At 47.2% G+C, this 19,019-nt stretch overlaps 2 protein-coding genes across 3 annotated transcripts in view; both read right to left on the reverse strand.

Annotated features, from left to right (window-relative positions):
- Window positions 1–19,019, reverse strand: part of RAD54B (RAD54 homolog B) — a 75,286-nt gene that overhangs the window by 38,575 nt on the left and 17,692 nt on the right. The window lies entirely within an intron of this gene.
- On the reverse strand, window positions 7,019–14,861 carry FSBP (fibrinogen silencer binding protein). The gene is made up of 2 exons (XM_064154701.1): window positions 13,708–14,861; window positions 7,019–8,467 (listed from the first exon to the last, which is right to left on the reverse strand). The coding sequence occupies exons 1-2, from the start codon at window positions 14,118–14,120 to the stop codon at window positions 7,942–7,944; spliced, it is 939 nt and encodes a 312-aa protein (XP_064010771.1). The 5' UTR covers window positions 14,121–14,861; the 3' UTR covers window positions 7,019–7,941.

A 19,019-nucleotide genomic window follows, 5' to 3' on the forward strand; every position in this document is an offset into this window, starting at 1 on the left:
CAAGGAAAAAGCAGCATCAGTGAGAATTCTGAATGGCAGCAGGTATGATTGGCTGCAGTGAGCCTGATCAGCTTTGCAAAGCACTGGAACCAGTCAAATGCCTTCCAAGGTGAGTGTTTCCTACACTTCTTAATGTTGCCATCCACACCAAAAGCCACTTTGATTAATATGTCAAGTAAAGGCTCTTCTACTTCAAAAAAGTACAAAATCCAGGCTAGGTGCAGAGTGGACTGAGAGTAGCCCTAAAGAAAGAGACTTGGGGGTACTGGTTGCTGAGCAGCTCCCCAGGAGCCAGCAGTGCCCTCATGCAGCCCAGCAGGCAGCTGTGTGCTGGCTGCAGCCAGAGGAGTGTGGGCAGCAGGGCAAGAGAGGGGATTCTGCCCCTTGACTCTGCTCTGCTGACACCTCACCTCCAACAATGCCTCCAGTTCTGCTGTCCCCAGCAGAAGAACAACACAGAGCTGTTGGACTGAGTCCAGAGGAATGCCACAAAGATGACCCAAGGGCTGGAGCACCTCTGCTGTGAGGACAGGCTGAGGGAGCTGGGGGTGTTCAGCCTGGAGAAAAGAAGATGACAGGGGGACCTTTGAGCTGCCTTCCAATATCTGAAGGAAGCCTAAAGAAAAGCTGTAGAAGGACTGTCTAGAGACAGGACAAAGGGGAATGGTTGGAAGCTAAAGAGAGCATGGTTAGAACAGATCTTAGGAAGAAGCTCTTCACTGCATGGGTGATGAGATTCTGGAACAGGCTGCCCAGGGAGGTTGTGCATGCCTCATGCCTGGAGGTGTTTTAAAGCCAGGCTGCATGAGGCCTTGAGCAGCTGAGTGTGATCAAGAGGTATCCCTGTCCATGGCAGTGGGGTTGGAGCAGATGATTTCTGAGTTCCCTCCCAACCTAAGCCATTCTATGACTGAAAAAAGAAATGCTAAAGTCATGTCAGAAAGCAATATCCATGCTTGTGTTCTGCAAATACTGCATGTTACTGTAATAGATTCCAGTTTAAATGGGATATAAGTAAAAAAAAAACAAATATTTATGTTTTTTTAATGAAATTACTAAGAAACAGTTCTTAGACTATTACAGAATTACAGGGTAACTGCAGCCATCTCCAAAAGCAGACAAATTTTGAAGCAACCTGTGTTTAATTGTTAATGGAAGCTAAACAGCTAAATCCACACTGAGGAAATGAGGAAGCTGAGGGATCTGGGGTTGATCAGCCTGGAGAAAAGAAGGCTCCAGGGAGACCTAATAGCAGCCTTCCAGTACCCGAAGGGGGCTACAAGGAGGACAGAGAGAGACTGTTTGCAAAGGCCTGAAGGGACAGGACAAGGGGTAATAGTATCATAGAATCAACCATGTTGCAAGAGACCTCCAAGCTCATCCAGGCCAACCTAGCACCCAGCCCTGGCCAATCAACCAGACCATGGCACTAAGTGCCTCAGCCAGGCTTTGCTTCAACACCTCCAGCCACAACGACTCCACCACCTCCCTGGGCAGCCCATTCCAATGCCAATCACTCTCTCTGCCAGGAACTTTCTCCTAACATCCAGCCTAGACCTCCCCCGGCACAACTTGAGACTGTGTCCCCTTGTTCTGTTGCTGCTTGCCTGGGAAAAGAGAACAACCCCACCTGGCTACAGCCTCCCTTCAGGTAGTTGTAGACAGCAATGAGCTCTGCCCTGAGCCTCCTCTGCTGCAGGCTGCACACCCCCAGCTCCCTCAGCCTCTCCTCAAAGGGTTTGTGTTCCAGCCCCCCCACCAGCTTCATTGCCCTTCTCTGGACATGTTCCAGCATCTCAACATCTCTCTTGAATTGAGGGGCCCAGAACTGGACACAGCACTCAAGGTGTGGCCTGAGCAGTGCTGAGCACAGGGGCAGAAGAACCTCCCTTGTCCTGCTGGCCACACTGTTCCTGAGCCAGCCCAGGATGCCATTGGCTCTCTTGGCCACCTGGGCACACTGCTGGCTCATCTTCAGCTACTATCTACCAGTATCCCCAGGTCCCTTTCCTCTTGGCTGCTCTCAGCCACTCTGTTCCCAGCCTGTAGCACTGCTTGGGGCTGTTGTGGCCAAAGCACAGTTTCAAACTAGAGAAGAGCAAATTTAGATTGGATGTTAGGAACAAGTTTTGCATCACTAGGGTACTGGAACAGGTTGCCCAGGGAGGTGGTTGAGGTCCCATGCCCAAGGATTTTCAAGGTCAGGTTCAAGAGGGCTCTAGGCAACTGGAAGATGTCCCTGCTGACTGCAGAGGGGATTGGACTGGATGACCTTTGGAGATCCCTTCCAACCCAGACCATTCTGTGATTCTGTGATCTAGTTGAAGATGCCCCTGCTGACTGCAGAGGGGTTTGGACTGGATGACCTTTGGAGATCCCTTCCAACCCAGACCATTCTGTGATTCTGTGATCTAGTTGAGGATGTCCCTGCTGACTGCAGAGGGGATTGGACTGGATGACCTTTGGAGATCCCTTCCAACCCAGACCATTCTGTGATTCTATGAAATCTGAAAATGAAAAAATGCACAGGTGGAACTTAAAAAATCTACAGTTTGGCAGTCTCTTAAGCACTTAATATTATTCCTACTTGTTTTTCATTAAAGTATATCACTGCATTTTTATCAAACTACATCATTGTGTGTATCAAACTACATCATTATGTGTACCAAACTACATCGTTGTGTGTATTAAACTATATCACTGTGCTGTAGAACAGCTCTATTCCTAAAATGCAAAGATCTGTCCCCAGATAAGCAAGCAGGCAGAAAGGGAGTTATTAAGATGATGTTTCCTTTGTATTAACATCTGCTTTGGTACATCTTGGAATGGAAAATCTTGTTGAATGCTCTGCTTGTGTTTGTTAATGGCCAGCTTTGCTCTCCCTGGTTTATAACAACAAGTCCTTCAAAGAGGACTAATCAATAAAACCTATGCCCACTGTCACGAGCATGAAGTGCAATATATTGCTCTGCTAAATTATTTATACAGGACTGTTTAACATTGATGGCATTACCCTGGAAAGAGGCACACAGAGGATGAGTCATATTTTTGAGACTTTTCCTGTGTTATCCAGAAATGATTAGTTGCAGAGTGGCTGATGAAATATTTGGAAGGAGTAATCTTTCCAAATCAAGTTACATAACTTTGATGTGCATAAATGTAATCCATTTAGTAGTGCAAGCAGGGAACTAATATTTATGGCTCAGGCTGAGAAACCTAGGGGTCTAGTTCTAATTCTTACTAGGAAACCAGAAAATTTAGGGAAGGGAGGAAAAGGGGAGGGAAGGGAGGAAAAGGGGAGGGAAGGGAGGAAAAGGGGAGGGAAGGGAGGAAAAGGGGAGGGAAGGGAGGAAAAGGGGAGGGAAGGGAGGAAAAGGGGAGGGAAGGGAGGAAAAGGGGAGGGAAGGGAGGAAAAGGGGAGGGAAGGGAGGAAAAGGGGAGGGAAGGGAGGAAAAGGGGAGGGAAGGGAGGAAAAGGGGAGGGAAGGGAGGAAAAAAAGGGGAGGGAAGGGAGGAAAAGGGGAGGGAAGGGAGGAAAAGGGGAGGGAAGGGAGGAAAAGGGGAGGGAAGGGAGGAAAAGGGGAGGGAAGGGAGGAAAAGGGGAGGGAAGGGAGGAAAAGGGGAGGGAAGGGAGGAAAAGGGGAGGGAAGGGAGGAAAAGGGGAGGGAAGGGAGGAAAAGGGGAGGGAAGGAGAGAAATTCATTCTTGTGGAGATAGGTGATGCTTAATTCTGCTGCCTTTGCTCTTTCTGCGTGTAAGAAAATTGAGAGTAGGTTTAGACTGGATTTTAGGAAGTTCTTCAGCATGAGGGTGGTGAGATTCTGTAATAGGTTGTCAAGACAGACCGTGGATGAATCTTCCCCGGGAGTGTTCAAGGCCAGGTTGGATGAGACCTTCAGCAGCCAAGTCTAGCTGAGAGGTGCAGATTATCCCTGAGGTCTCTTCCAGTCTGAGCCATTCTAGGATTCTATGAATGCAACTTAATGTGCATAGAAATTCCAATGCAAATCAATAAGATCATTCCATGCAAGGAGTCAAAAAATCAAGATGCCTTTAACAGAGTCTACTTTGTGTCAACCCTCCTCCCTCAGACTACCCTCACAGTCCTCTCTTTAATCCTGAAAACAAGTCCATTAGAAATTGGGAATTAAATTACTCCTAGACCCTGTTTGTTCCAGTTATCTTAGTAGAAGGACACGAACATATGGTAGAAATTTATCCTTGCCTGAAATGACTTTGCTTGTGCTACATACATTATGAATGTGCAGAGAGAGAATGGCATTGCCAGATGTATTGAAGGGAGCAAGAACAGAGGTGAAGGAGGGAAGAGCTTCCTGCCCTCCCTTCCACATACACTACTGAAATCTCAGTCACTGGGACAGTGAAAATTTAGAGTACTTCAGGGACCTGAAGGATTAGCCACAGCTGTAGGGCATGTCCCCACATCAGGAATACATGAGGGGAAAAACCTGGAGCAGGCATTGAGAAGTCTGACTCAGACATAACCTGATACCAGAAAGCTGATGTGGAGCGAGAAAGAAACGCAGAGCCCTCAGCATGGAGAGGTGTAATATACAGCCAGCACCATACTGCCCTGATTGAGCAACAGAAAGACACTGAAGGATGAAACATTTATCTAGTGAAAGGAAATAAATGTCATGACACTGGCCAAGAAACCAGCGAACTCCACGAGGACTCAAGAGATGTCTCCCTGCCTCACCCCTAGCTTCCCAAAACCCCAAAGAAACACAACCAAGAACAAAGCAAGTGAGAAGCACGAGAGATCTCTGACTAGAGGTGCTGCCTGCAGACAGAAATGAAAGGCCTTCCACTAAGAAGTGGAACACAGACAGAAGAACCAAACAGGGAAGAATACCAATTGCAGGCAGACAATCCTAATCAAGTCGGTGTATTTCATTTCGTATCTCGTTTGCATCCTTCCCTGTTCAATACTGAAAACACAAGGGAGACTTTGCTCTACCCAGAGTCCTGGTTCTGCACCTACTTTGCCTGTCACTACAGAAAGGATCACGAGCTTTCAAAGACCAGAAATTCCTCTGGTGCTAGTCCTCAACATAAATATAACATGCCACTAGAAACCTTTGGGTAACCTCTTCATCAATCGAGATTTCAACAGAAAATACTCTTAAAGAGTCTCCAGAGCATTTTGGTGGCCAGCAGAAAACCAGCTCCAGAGTTCAAGCCCTCTGCAAAACAATTGAGCCATATGGGAATTATTTTCTGAGCTATTAAAAAAAAAGTTCATTTGCAAAATACCTAAGGACAGAGACAACAAATAGAAATGAATTCCTTACCACTGGAAAGAAGAGCCCTGGTTTTCAACTGAAAGGGAAAGATGGGGCATTTCCAAATGACAAGGCAAGTGCAGAGAACTCAGTGCTGTTTCCCATTTCTGAGAAGCAGAGCAAATAAAATCTTTCTTTATCTATTTATTAAAGCAAATATTTTGACTTTGAAACTCAGGGAAGTTGAGTTTCTCACTGAAGTGCTTCCAGCTACACACAAAACCAGATCGATGTGCTTGAAATGAAAAAGAGAGCAGAAAGCCAAGGACTGCACAGAAACAGAGGACATTTGCTCAGGCATCATCATCTTCAGAGCACGCAAACATTCCCAGCAGAGCACACACAGGGGCTGCCTCCTCTGGAAGACAACTGGAAGAGCAGCAGCATTGTGGAACTCCATCTTGAAGGCAGCTGCTTTCACCGTTTGTCTTTTTCTGGCAGTTTGCAAACAGAAAACTTGCTTCCTCTACTCTTCCCACTTGTAACCTGTTAGTTATCCAACAGGCAACTAGCCTTTAAGTTCCAGCGGCCACTCAAACTCCAGTCTGCAGTAAGCATTCATCCCTGTGGCTACAAAGGTGACCTGATTGATTCAGAAGGCTGCAAGGAGGTGCAAGGCTCCCCAGATTCGACAGGGCTCTGGGCAGTCTGAGCTAATGGAGGATGTCCCTGTTCACTGCAAGGGGCTGGACTAGATAACCTTTCAAAGTTCCTTCAAATCCAAACCATTCTATGATTCACTCTGCTGATGACAACCAGTGGCTCACACTCACATGCTGAGGTTCTGTGGGAATGGAGAAAGGAGCAAATTTGGGAAAACTGTGATGACAGAAATGACAGTTACAAGGAGCCACAGGGAGAAATATTCTCCTTCCTGTTGCTTTTACTCTTTTTGTTGTTGCATCTCTCTGAGACAGGAGGCACAAGAAGAATTACATCTCCTTTGGTCTCCCTTTATTCCTTGATGCTGTGCATCATTTTCTTTTTTGTGCCAAAGATCAGAGGAAGGAGAAGGTATTCTTACACAGAACAAGGAGCCAGAGGTCTAAGGCAGTTACAGAGCCATTCACAACAGGCAGGAGACCAAGAATTGTAAAAACCAAAGAATTAAAACATTAACTACAGAATACAGTTTGTTGGAAGAGACCTTCACAACTATCCAGCCCAGCCTCCAATCCAGCACTGAAAGGTCAACACTAAACTATGTCCCTAAGCACCAGGTCCACATGCCAATTAAACACGTCCAGGGGTAAAGACTCCACCACTGCTCTGGGCAGACCATTCCAACGTTGGAGAAGTATTTCCTAGCATCCAACCTAAAACTCCCCTAGTGCAGCTTGGAACCATTTCCTCTAGTCCTGTCTCCTGCCACCAAGGAGAAGAGGCTGCCCCCTCCTCACTCCAACCTCCCTTCAGGGAGCTGTAGAAAGCAATGAAGTCTCTACTGAGCCTCCTCTGCTCCAGACTGAACAATCCCAGCTCCCTCTCATAGCCCAGGTGCTCCAGGCCTTTCACTAGCCTCGTTGCCCTTCTTTGGATGTGTTCCAGCACCTCAATGACCTTCCTGTAATAAGAATCCCAGAACTGAACACAATACTGGAGATGTGGCCACACCTGGGACTTTTCCCTCCCAGGTACTTTCCTTCCGCTTATGAACAATGATTGTAACTGCAGAGGAAATGGCTACTACCGAAGGACACACCAAAGAATCACTTTCTTTTTCATCTGGGGCTTTTTATTTGAAACTAATTGAAAGACCAGAACAACAGCATTTATAAAAGGTACCCAGAATAACAAAGAATCTCCTGTGGATTCCAAGCCACGTGTTAACTTACAAGACAGCAACTATTTCATTTCAGTAGCTTATCGTGACATTGATGAAAAGGCACCTGCAACAGTCTTGGTTGCACATGCACTGCAGTAATTATGCATGCAAATGAGGAAACAGGGCACTGTCATGACTGATCACCAGTGTCATTACTCTATGTATGACCATGGCCACTGTACACATGAATGACACATGCATGCAGCTGTAGAAACCAAGCACTGCATTCATTGTCTCTATGTTGACAACATCCACTCCTCCACTGGAAACAACCCGAAGAATTCACTATTAAAAAAGATGTACATGTATCCAACTGTCTACTGAAGGTTAAAAAAATAGAACAATCCAGTCATTTTGTTTTCCAAGCAGCAAAAAAATTCACCATCTTAAGATTGACCAGCTTGTAAAGAATAAGACATTTAAATGCAGCCTCTGACTCCTCTTTTTCACATTTATCAACCTTAACTTCATTAAGACACTAAGGGGCAGGTGATTATTCGAAACAAATAACATAAATGATCCAAATTTTTAAGAAGAGCCCAGCCAAATTTCAAATTGCTCATCAGAAATAGTTATAAAGTTTGGATTTTTATCAACCTAAAGACTTAAATATACAGGATCTGATTATACCTCAGGCCAGAAGAGTTGGGTGCGCTCAAACCAACCAATTTTCCTAAGGTAGCTAAACAACAAACATGGAAAATAGGCTTTCATCTCTCAAGCCTGGATTTTGATCCATCCCTATTAACATAAGGAACAATTTTGCTAGGGCAAAAGCATTTATTATTAAGTGTTTCACAGAATAAAATATTTAGATATTGCTGTATTCCGGCAGATCCCGGCGTAGTCGTATTGCCTTCAGCTTCTCTACTTTAATTTTTGTTCTCAACAGTTCTTCTTCCAGTTGCTGCTTTCTTTTCAAACCATCCCTTTTCTCTTGGACGTAAAGACCAATTTTTCTTTGATTTTCTAGTATTATTTGATGCTCTTCTTTCAGCATTTGTAACATCTGAGGGTCATAACCGCACATCGGTCTAAAGCGTTCTCCAACCTCAAGCCTAAAGAACTCATCTCTTCTTGGAACAGGGGAGGGAGACATCATTACTCTCATATCAACTGAAGACACTGATGTGGAAGGAGACCTTTCCATAATATGCACCAACTGGTGTTCCTCCTCTTGTTCCAAGCTCTCGCTTTGCTGGGAGTCTATAATCAAAGAAGGAGGAGGTTTGACATCCTCTTCTGATTGCAACTCCATCATGACTGCGGCGGGGTGGTGATCCAGCATTGCCTGTGGTGAACTGGTGCCAGCAATTGTTTCTTTATCGACATTAGCACTAGAACACACAAAACCAGATTTAAATAATCCATTCCAAACTATTGTTGAAAGGTGTAGCTGTAAGTAACCAGAGTTTCAGTCGAAAGACAACTCTGTTATCTCTGCCTATGACTCTGTTATATGGACACCACCTCTACCCCTCCCTTCCTTGCACCACACGTACACAGCCTGGTCTTGTTCAGATCACACTGCCAGAAAGGCTGTCTAGCCAAAAAAGAACCACCCTGGTAGGCCCTTCTGCTGACCCTGGAGAAGCAAGAAGTGCTGAACCACCCTGGTAGGCCCTTCTGCTGACCCTGGAGAAGCAAGAAGTGCTACTAGTGGCAGAGAAAAGAAAAAAACAAAGCAGTTGCAAGTCATGCAAGTGGCAAAGGAAAGAATTTATATAATATCTAATGTGACTTTTGAAGGGCAATAATTTAGATTGAACAGAGCATGGCAGAAACATTTCCACCTCCCAAACTTATTCACCTCCTCCTGTTCTAATGTTCCCTGTTTCTGAGTCATGCACCTAAGTATCTGCTTTGGGTTTTTTTTATGTCAAACAATCACTGTATAAAATTACATTAAAAGCCTTGGGAGAAGAAACCAGAGCCCAAATGCTGACCCTGCCAACAGCAGATTAGGACATCAAGCTGATCTTTCCTCCTTCTCATTGAATTGGTGATCTCATTTTTCTGAAGCTTCAAGCCACAGAAATGTTTCCATGAAGCACAGCCCTATAGTTCTGTGCATGTCTGAAGTACACCGCCCACTTGATTCATCTGCCTTTGTGTAAAGCCCTGAGTCAGCAGCACCTCCAATCATGATTTGACACTACACTGCCTTTGATGGTAATACTGGCTCCAGCTTTTTCTGCCACTTCTCTCTACCATCAGTTGTGTTTGAAACCCTACCCATCTGCACATCACTCCTTTATTCAGGTAATGCTTTTTCTTTTAAAGCCAGATCATCTTCTGTGTCTATTTCACAGTACAGATCTACAACGAATCATTTCAGCATGACTGGGAAGGCAGCATAGTGGAATATGGGAACAGCAAAATATTGACTTGGTACTGATACCAGTGACACTACATCAACCTAAACCATTCTATGAATCTATGAATTGTGGCCACAACTGTCTCAAACAGAGACAGTAACTGGTGTTTGCAGATATGAGACATTCCAGAACTCTAGCAGCTAAAGGCAGTGAGTAGATGCACATTTAATGGGCCACTGGGATGATCAGAGGGCTGGAGCACCTCTCCCATGAGCACAGACTGAAAGAGTTGGGGCTGTTCAGGCTGGAGAAGAGGAGGCTCCCAGGTGACCTTATTGTAGCCTTCCAGGATCTGAAGGGAGCCTACAAAAAAGCTAGGGAAGGACTTTTCAGGATATCAGGGAGTGACAGGACTGGGGGGAATGGAGTGAAGCTGGAGGTGGGTAGGTTCAGACTGGCCATGAGGAGGAAGCTGTTCAGCATGAGAGTGGTGAGAGCCTGGAATTGGTTGCCCAAGAAGGTGGTTGAGGTCCCATAGGTGTAGGTGTTTAAGGCCAGGCTGGATGGGGCTCTGGTGAGGATGATGCAGGGTAGGGTGTCCCTGGGCATGGCAGGGGGATTGGAACTGGATGATCCTTGTGGTCCCTTCCAACCCTGACTGATTCTATGATCTTATGATTAACCATAACACTCACATGGGGTTGCAACCCTGGACGACCTGAGTTGCTGTCTAGTAAATTAGGGTGGCGGTGGAAAGAGTAAACTACACTTTTTTAAACTTGTGAGTGCTACAACTGAGAAATTGAGAAACATTATCTGTTTATTAAAACACTGTCCTGGTTAGCAAGGGATGTGGGTACAAATTCCCACAAGCAAAAGAGAAATTTCATTTGCACATCCTGCTTCTCATGTAAATGCACTAACTCCCTAATCAAAAGGTGGCATGATCACTACATCTGCATCCCATGTGGGCTTCAAAAGTCTTGGCTGAAAATAAATGAGCAGTCATGGTTGCAGTTTTCCAAGGACCTTGGTTTAGCCTGACATCTACAGAATCATAGAATCAACCAGGTTGGAAGAGACCTCCAAGATCATCCAGTCCAACCTAGCACCCAGCCCTAGCCAGTCAACCAGACCATGGCACCAAGTGCCTCATCCAGTCTTTGCTTGAACACCCCCAGCAATGGTGACTCCACCACCTCCCTGGGCAGCCCATTCCAATACCAATCACTCCCTCTGTGAGGAACTTCCTCCTAACATCCACGGCACAACTTGAGACTGTGTCCCCTTGTTCTATTGCTGGTTGTCTGGGAGAAGAGACCAACCCCCACCTGGCTACAGCCTCCCTTCAGGTAGTTGCAGACAGCAACTACATGAAGGTGCATTTTGTAGAATAAAAGCATGAAAGCTTCTCAATATTCAGTTGCAATAACGTTCAGGAGGGCCAGAGCAATGTACTTTCCACAAATTAATCCTGTCAGCCACCCAAACTATTTTAACTGAAGATTTTGAATCAATTTTTTTAAAAGTTCATCCAGAGCAGGTATTAAAAACAAACCTTTCCTTCATTCCCTGAAGAAAATGCCAAGATAACCTTAATTCTAGTCGCTGTTACCTGAGCTGCCTATAGAGTATCAATTACATCACCTTACTCCCTCCTCCTCCTCATGATACAAAGCTTCGCCTCTTCCTCTGTACCCCTTTCTCACATTCCTTTGACTGCTCTCACTGAGCATGGGAAGTATTATCGGGCACACAAATTTTCACTTGTTTTCCCCAGTGCTGACTGCAATTCTGGGTTTCCCTCTCTTCACAACCTCAGCTTCTAGTACAACTTTCCTCCTTCTCATTTGCTGGCTGCTGGCCAGCTGCTAGCCTGAGAAAAGTGGAAACAACCAGTAGGAGAAGCAGGTCATTCTGACAAAAGGAAACAGAGAGTAGAAAAAGATAGAGAGGTTAAAGAGAAGAAAGGTAAGATTTAATCTACCATAGACTAGAGCCTCCAAGCAGTGAAAAATCCACCTCTTGAAGCGGGATCTAGACAGAACCAGCAAATTAACAAATCTTTAGGTAACTCTGATGAGGCTTTTCTTTTTTCTTTTCTTTTTCTTTGAGTCTCTTAAGAGGAAAACAATTAGGAGGCAAAGAGAGAAAGAAGCAATTGAGAAACAAAAGAGCCGCCTGTACTGTGGTTACTAATGTTGTTTCTGACAACTTCACTAAAAGAAAGACAAACAACAGTTACCACAGCTGGGGGATGGTGTTTATAACCCTGCAGGCACCCATGATTCACCAGGTTGTGTTTAATCACAGCAAGCAAGAAATTGCTTAAAGGTGCGATTAAGAATTTGGATTCATTAGAAACTGTAGTTCCCACCTACAAAACCTAAACCAGCTTCTGGTGAGTTAAAACCCAGCACATGGGTTTGGAAAATCAGGGTAAAATGCAACTCATTTAAAATTGGAACTATCAAATAATGATCTGTTTGGATGGAGGGTGGAGGAGGGGAAATTACCTTTTACATTATATTCCTTTCCTTCAGGGCACAGTGTATTGACTGTTCCCAGGGAAAAAAAAAAAAACAACACAACATTTTGGGTGAGCAATAATCAAAGGCAACATTCTCAGACTCACAAGAGACTGCAAAAAAAAATTCAAATGCTTAAATTACAGGAGACAAACTCTGCCTATCCTTAGCTCTTCATCACTCACAAAAAGGGTCAGTGCTTTTTCTAAGCCAATCTGCAAACCAAACTTCTCACACCATCACTTGTAGTTTTGGTTTTAGTTTGGTTGGGTTTGGGTTTTGTTTTTTTTTTTTTCACTCCCTGACAAAAGTTGGTAGTCAAGACGCTGCAACCTTTATTAGAGCAATTAAAAGCCTCGTTTTGTTCCAGAGAATTCTTTGGAACGGCTCCTCCAGGGGCATTCAGCAGGAGCAGAGGCACAGCCCCAGTTGCTTCAGACTTCTTTAAGCAAAGGACCCACAGCAGCATATTTTTAGAGCATCTGGCATGTTGGGATTCAGACAATTGTTACCATTCAGTTCAACCAGTGGCACCATGAACCCAGCTTTCCTGACAGCCTTACGCTGCTACACCAACTAGCAGCACACCTCATTAAAATACCCAAAGTTTTCTTCCCATTAATCTGCTACAGAACACAACAAAAATCAGAGCTTTGAAAAGCTTGCTGGGGAGTTATTTTTTTTTCCCCCTCTCCCCTCCTCCCTAGCCTAGTTTTTATATCTGGAGGAACCAAAACCTGACCCAGGCAGTTTTTTTTTGCTCCCTCAAGGACCAATACAGAATCAGCAGAGTGTTGCAAGTCAGATATGAGGGGCATTAGCCAGCTGTGGGAGAAAGCCTGCATGCTGCCTGCCTGTATTATGTCTGGCTCAAATCTAGACAGTGTGTCTCACTTTAGTGAGCAGTAAAGAGGCAAAAAAAAAAAGACCACAAAAAAAAACCAACCCAGGAAAAAAACTTCCAGTGCTGTACCTCTCAGTTTCTCCCTGTATTTAAACTATCCAGCATACAAACCAGAACTACTTGGGAGTTTAGGCTGCAATTCGCTTTGCTCCAGTTACAGGGAAGCACGGTCCGTGCAAGTTATCATTTAAGAAAGAACATTTGCACTCACAAAGGCACTGTGGTGTGAAGAGTCTTTCTTGGGTTGTTTTTTTTTTTTTTAAGGATTTGGATCAGTTAAAACGCCACAGGAAAACATCAGAGTAAAGCAGGGGGGGAAGGTGTGTGGGTAAGCTCTATCAGCTAACTTTATTAAATAGCCTCTCTCAACTAGTACTAGTTCCATATGTTGCAAAATGACTGCGGTATTACCTTAAATGGAGGAGAATAGCCATCGCTTTGCCAGTGTTGGAATAATCTGCCTATTAAAAGGTAGGGGAGGGGTAGAGGCTGGAGCTGCTATTTCTCTCTGATTCCCTCTTTAACCCTCACTTTCCAGAGTGTGACAAAGACTCTGAGGCAGGCTTTGAAAGAGAGCTGAAGAGAGAGAAAAAAAAAAAAAACAAAACAAAACAACCAAACCAAAAAAAAGAAAACCCCAGTGCTAAGTCACCATAAAGCTTCCCGTCAAACAAAAGCAGCATTATTTTGTCGCTGCTCCCCACTTGGTGACTCTTCCCTGACGAACGCTTCCTGGAGGAGGCTGAACGCAAGCAAAGCATTACGGGGTAGGTAGGAGGCGCCACCATTTGCAGTCGGTTAAACAGAATAAAAAGAATCGTTCTCACCTTGGAACACCGCTCCTGTCCCTTAAACACACATTGGAAATCTGTGGAATCATCTCCACAACTTTCTTGGTTGGCTCGGAAACGCTGCTTTTGCAGTCTGAGTGAGTCTCCTTTTGCTGCAGCAGCTCCTGCTTGGCATATTCTTTGAGCCTCTTGTACAGCGTGCGCAGGCCCTGCGCGGTGCGAGGAGGGCGATCTACTCCGATGGCATTGTAGTTATCAGCTATGATATCCCAGCATTTGTTTTTTTCCACTATTACGGAATGCTTATTGGTGTGCTCCTCCAGAATTTTAACGTAGGGCTTCACCAGTTTGAGCAAATCGAGCTTTTCGGACAAGGTGAAATTAGACGATCTGGCCTTGCCGACCATTGTTAGCTCGGAATTAAGGCAGCGGCTGTCTGGAGCCACCATGCAGTCCCTAGCTCCGCTCAGCTCTTTTTCACGAACAGAAAAAGATCAGGCTTAACTAGTCTAGTCTCATTTAGGCCCACGCCTACAAGGGAGGGTTTATTAAAATTCCTTCAGCTTAAGCTGACGCAGGTTCAGGAAATCTGCTTAAGCCAAGCCTGACCTACATAAGGCTTCAGACTGAAGAAGACGAGAAGAAACAAGCGGAAAAAAAAGCACACTTTTGTGCGAAGAGACCAGACACACACACAGAGGCAGGATTTAAAGGTTTAGAGATTAGCACGTTACCCAAGCTAAAAATTACCTAATTTAGCTCGACTAACAAGCTCTGACACATCTCCCTCGCTCTCGCACGGCTCAAACCGCGCTCGGGAGGATTTTTGACACGGAACGGCGTCCCCGGAACAGCAACAATTGCTTTGTGCCAGGCGCGGAGCGTTGCGGGGAGCGGGCGGCGTGTGTAGAGAGCTCCCCGAGAGAGCCCCCGGCCGCCGCCGCCGCCGCCGCGCTCCCGCCGCCATTTGCATAGTGCTGGTCCTGCTGTCAGTCAGCGCCGGCGGCTCCCCCAGCCGGGTAGGTTACACTCAGGCGCGGGCTTCGCAGCAAAGCTCAGCTTCTCCTGCGCTTGGCCGCCCGCTGGAGCTGCCCGCACGGGGGCTTCTTAAAGAGGCCGCTTTCCTCGGCGGCTGAGCCTCCCAGGCGAGCAAGAGAGGCGGCAAGGTGCCGCGAACCGGAGTCGCCTGGAGCCCTCGGCCGGCGGCTGTGCCCTGCGGAAGCGCCCAGGCCCTTCGCCGCCCGTGTCCGCGCCCTTGGGCGCGCCGGCACCGGGACGCGGCAGGAGCGAACGCCGGGGCTGCAGGCAGCGGAGGCTACAGGCGGTCGTGACAGATTTACTGAGTACGCTGCAGCGCCCAGATGCCGGGATTTTCTTGTAGCCACCAGCAAGCAACCTACTTGGACAATAAGGCTTCCAGGCATCCTTTCGGGATGAAAATCTGGGGCTTTTACCAGCAGGATGTGCGTGCTCTACGCTTGCATTCCTCCTGTGTGCTCAAAACCAGCACCTTAAGCCAGGTCTTCACATACAAACGCAGGGAAGGCTTTTCAATTTCTGTGGTCTAAAGTAAACCAACAAATCGGGAGAAAGAAAAGCCTGCAGCTGTAAGGAAAGGGGACCTCAAAGAGGCAGAGCAGAGCCTTAAGTTTGGAAAATGACGTGCAGGAGGGGAAAGAGTCGGGAGGGGGGAAACGAACACCACTGGAGACAGCAGCGGCAGCAGCTTCGCAAGCTTAACGTGTTCAGCCTTGAAAACGAGCAGCCTAGGAGGGGGGTGAAGGAAAGAGGAATCTAATTATAGTTTGAGGTATCTTCAGGCTATGAAGATCTAGGTATAAACTTGTTTGCTCTAAGGGGGGGGGGGGGGGGAAAAAACCCAACAACCTCAAAGCAGACACAAGCTGTATTCAAAACAAGAATTCAACCCAAACAAAGAGAGACTTCCAAGCTGCTAAAAATCAATTAGCGTTTAGAATAACAAGCACGTTTGGAAGCGTTTCTGAGGCTTGGCTGGGCCTTACCACCTAACAAAATTGCAAGCGGTCCACTTTGCTGCAATTGCTTTCCAGCCAAGATTAAATAAAGCATTTTATCGTCTCAAGTCCATTACAGCAGAATTCGAGGAGCAAAATACCCGTGTGGTTAGAAGCTCTGCGTGAAAAGCAGCACTTCTAAATACCTAATCCTCCTTTCCCCACGCTGTGCACTTTGCTAAGGTTAAAAGCAGAAAGCTGCTGGTTATCCTCTCTTTAAACATATATTGTTTTCGTTTTAATTTATGCACTTGGTGGTTTTTCAGCAACAGTGAAAGAAGAACTCAACGTGCCTCGGTCTGGACTGTTAGAATCACACTTGAGGAGTCACACACAGAGTATCACAGTGTCACAGTATCACAGTATTATCAGGGTTGGAAGAGACCTCACAGATCATCAAGTCCAACCCTTTAGCACAGAGCTCAAGGCCAGACCATGGCACCAAGTGCCACGTCCAGTCCTGCCTTGAACAGCTCCAGGGACGGCGACTCCACCACCTCCCCGGGCAGCCCATTCCAGTGTCCAATGACTCTCTCAGGGAAGAACTTTCTCCTCACCTCGAGCCTAAATTTCCCCTGGCACAGCCTGAGGCTGTGTCCTCTCGTTCTGGTGCAGGCCACCTGAGAGAAGAGAGCAACCTCCTCCTGGCCATAACCTCCCCTCAGGTAGTTGCAGACAGCAATAAGGTCTGCCCTGAGCCTCCTCTTCTCCAGGCTAACCAATCCCAGCTCCCTCAGCCTCTCCTCGTAGGGCTGTGCTCAAGGCCTCTCCCCAGCCTCGTCGCCCTTCTCTGGACATGCTCAAGCATCTCAATGTCCCTCCTAAACTGGGGGGCCCAGAACTGAACACAGCACTCAAGGTGTGATCTAACCAGTGCAGAGTACAGGGGCAGAATGACCTCCCTGCTCCTGCTGGCCACACCATTCCTGATGCAGGCCAGGATGCCACTGGCTCTCTTGGCCACCTGGGCACACTGCTGGCTCATGTTCAGGCGGGTATCAATCAGCACCCCCAGATCCCTCTCTGTCTGGCTGCTCTCAGCCACTCCGACCCCAGCCTGTATCTCTGCATGGGGTTGCTGTGGCCAAAGTGCAGCACCCTGCACTTGGAGCTATTGAAGCCATCCCATTGGACTCTGCCCATCTGTCCAGGCGGTCAAGGTCCTGCTGCAGAGCCCTTCTGCCCTCCAACCCAGCCACATCTGCCCCAACTTGGTGTCATCTGCACACTTGCTGATGACTGACTCCATGCCCTCATCCAGATCATCTATGAAGATGTTAAAGAGGATGGGGCCCAGCACAGAACCCTGAAGGACACCACTAGTGACAGCTGCCAGCTGGATGTGGCACCATTCACCACCACTCTCTGGGCTCAGCCCTCCAGCCAGTTCCTAACCCAGCACAGAGTGTTGCCATCCAAGCCATGGGCTGACAGCTTAGCCAGCAGTTTGCTGTGGAGGACAGTGTCAAAGGCCTTGCTGAAGTCCAGATAGAGCACATCCACAGGCTCCCCACAGCCACCAAGCGGCTCACCTGAGTCACAGGTGAGCCTACCCTGTGCCCTCTTGCACAGAGTCCCCAGCCTCTCTAATGACAAAAAGAAGTCAGTCAGTGTTAGATTGTGGGATTAAAGGCTCCTCCACACACACCAACAATGTCAGGTAGAAGAACTCAAATAAACCCAAATGAAGAAAACTGAGCCCTCAGTCCAGCTGCTCCCCAGGGCTGTCTGAAATACAGCAACCCAGCAGGGAGATCCAGATGGAATAAGGTTCTCTCTACATTACCTTACAGACTGAAGGAAGGGGTTAATGCCCACTGGGTATAAGATTCATTGTGAGATGCCAGGATGAGTGTTTTGGGATTGCTGAAGGCATAGGGTGGAATTTTTAGAGCTAGAACCGTAAGCAAGAAAAGGGAGGAATGAAAGTGGATTGGGGCAGAACTCACATAGGGAAATTCTGGAGCAGGCAGAAAGGATAAAGGGGGCCAGGTGCATGTGTAAACAGATGCTGATCGGTATGGTTGTCCAGCTGTGCCCTGCACTTTATCACTGCAGCTCATCCTGTCTTCTTATTAAACTACATTTGTAACTCACTCCCTGGCTGCAGGGATTCTCTATGCTGCGTGCGTGACTCTACACAGAAGAGCAAGTGCCAGCAGCTGGAGTTGTACCAAAGGTCACAGGGGCCTGCAAACACAAACTGGAGCCCATGCCTGTTGCCTGGGTACTTGTGTCTGTGTGTGATCACTGGCAAACATCAAGTCAGACCAGCCAGCACGTAGGCTTGGCAGCCAAGAATTGGAGCAACCATGAATCTGGACCAGATACTGAAGAAACCAGAAGGTCTGAGATTTGGTTTTTGGACAAACACGGGGAACTGGCCACTGGTAAGGTCATCAACCCACACCAGCTGCCAGAGAGCCACAGTGCAGGCTTGTAAGGCAACTGAGAGATCCAGGGAACAGCAACTGAGCAGAGTAGGGGCTTAGCAAGTGTCTAAGTCTTGCTGGAGGGATCCATGTTATGACACCAAGCTAGGGGCAGGTGTTGATCTGTTGGAAGGTAGGAGAGCCCTGCAGAGGGACCTGGCCAGGCTGGATAGGTGGGCAGAGGCCAACGGGATGAGATTGAACAAGGCCAAGTGCAGGGTTCTGCACTTTGAATCATAGAATCAAACAGGTTGGAAGAGACCTCCAAGATCATCCAGTCCAATCTATCACCCAGCCCTATCCAGTCGACTAGACCATGGCACTAAGTGCCTCACCAGTCTTTTCTTGTTTGGCCACAACAACCCCAAGCAGCACTACAGGCTGGGGACTGAGTGGCTGAGAGCAGCCAGGAGGAAAGGGATCTGGGGATACTGGTAGAGAGTAGCTGAAGATGAGGCAGCAGTGTGCCCAGGTGGCCAAGAGAGCCAATGGCATCCTGGCCTGGCTCAGGAGCAGTGTGGGCAGCAGGGCAAGGGAGGTTATTCTGCCCCTGTACTCAGCACTGCTCAGGCCACACCTTGAGTGCTGTGTCCAGTTCTGGGCTCCTTGATTCAAGAGAGATGTTGAGGTGCTGGAAGGTGTCCAGAGAAGGGCAACAAAGCTGCTGAGGGGCCTGGAACACAAACTCCATGAGGAGAGGCTGAGGGAGCTGGGGGTGTGCAGCCTGCAGCAGAGGAGGCTCAGGGCAGAGCTCATTGCTGTCTACAACTACCTGAAGGGAGGCTGTAGCCAGGTGGGGTTGGTCTCTTCTCCCAGGCAACCAGCAACAGAACAAGGGGACACAGTCTCAAGTTGTGCCAGGGGAGGTCTAGGCTGGATG

Source organism: Pogoniulus pusillus, chromosome 14 (assembly GCF_015220805.1).
Source record: "Pogoniulus pusillus isolate bPogPus1 chromosome 14, bPogPus1.pri, whole genome shotgun sequence".
In the NCBI taxonomy this organism is placed as follows: Eukaryota; Metazoa; Chordata; class Aves; order Piciformes; family Lybiidae; genus Pogoniulus; species Pogoniulus pusillus.

Excerpts from the sequence above, each read along its gene's own strand:
- FSBP (XM_064154701.1), bottom strand. The coding sequence starts at position 14,120 with ATGGTGGCTCCAGACAGCCGCTGCCTTAATTCCGAGCTAACAATGGTC. Across the intron at positions 8,468-13,707 it reads GACAGGAGCGGTGTTCCAAG|TGCTAATGTCGATAAAGAAA; the intron begins GTGAGAACGATT and ends TGTGTGTTCTAG.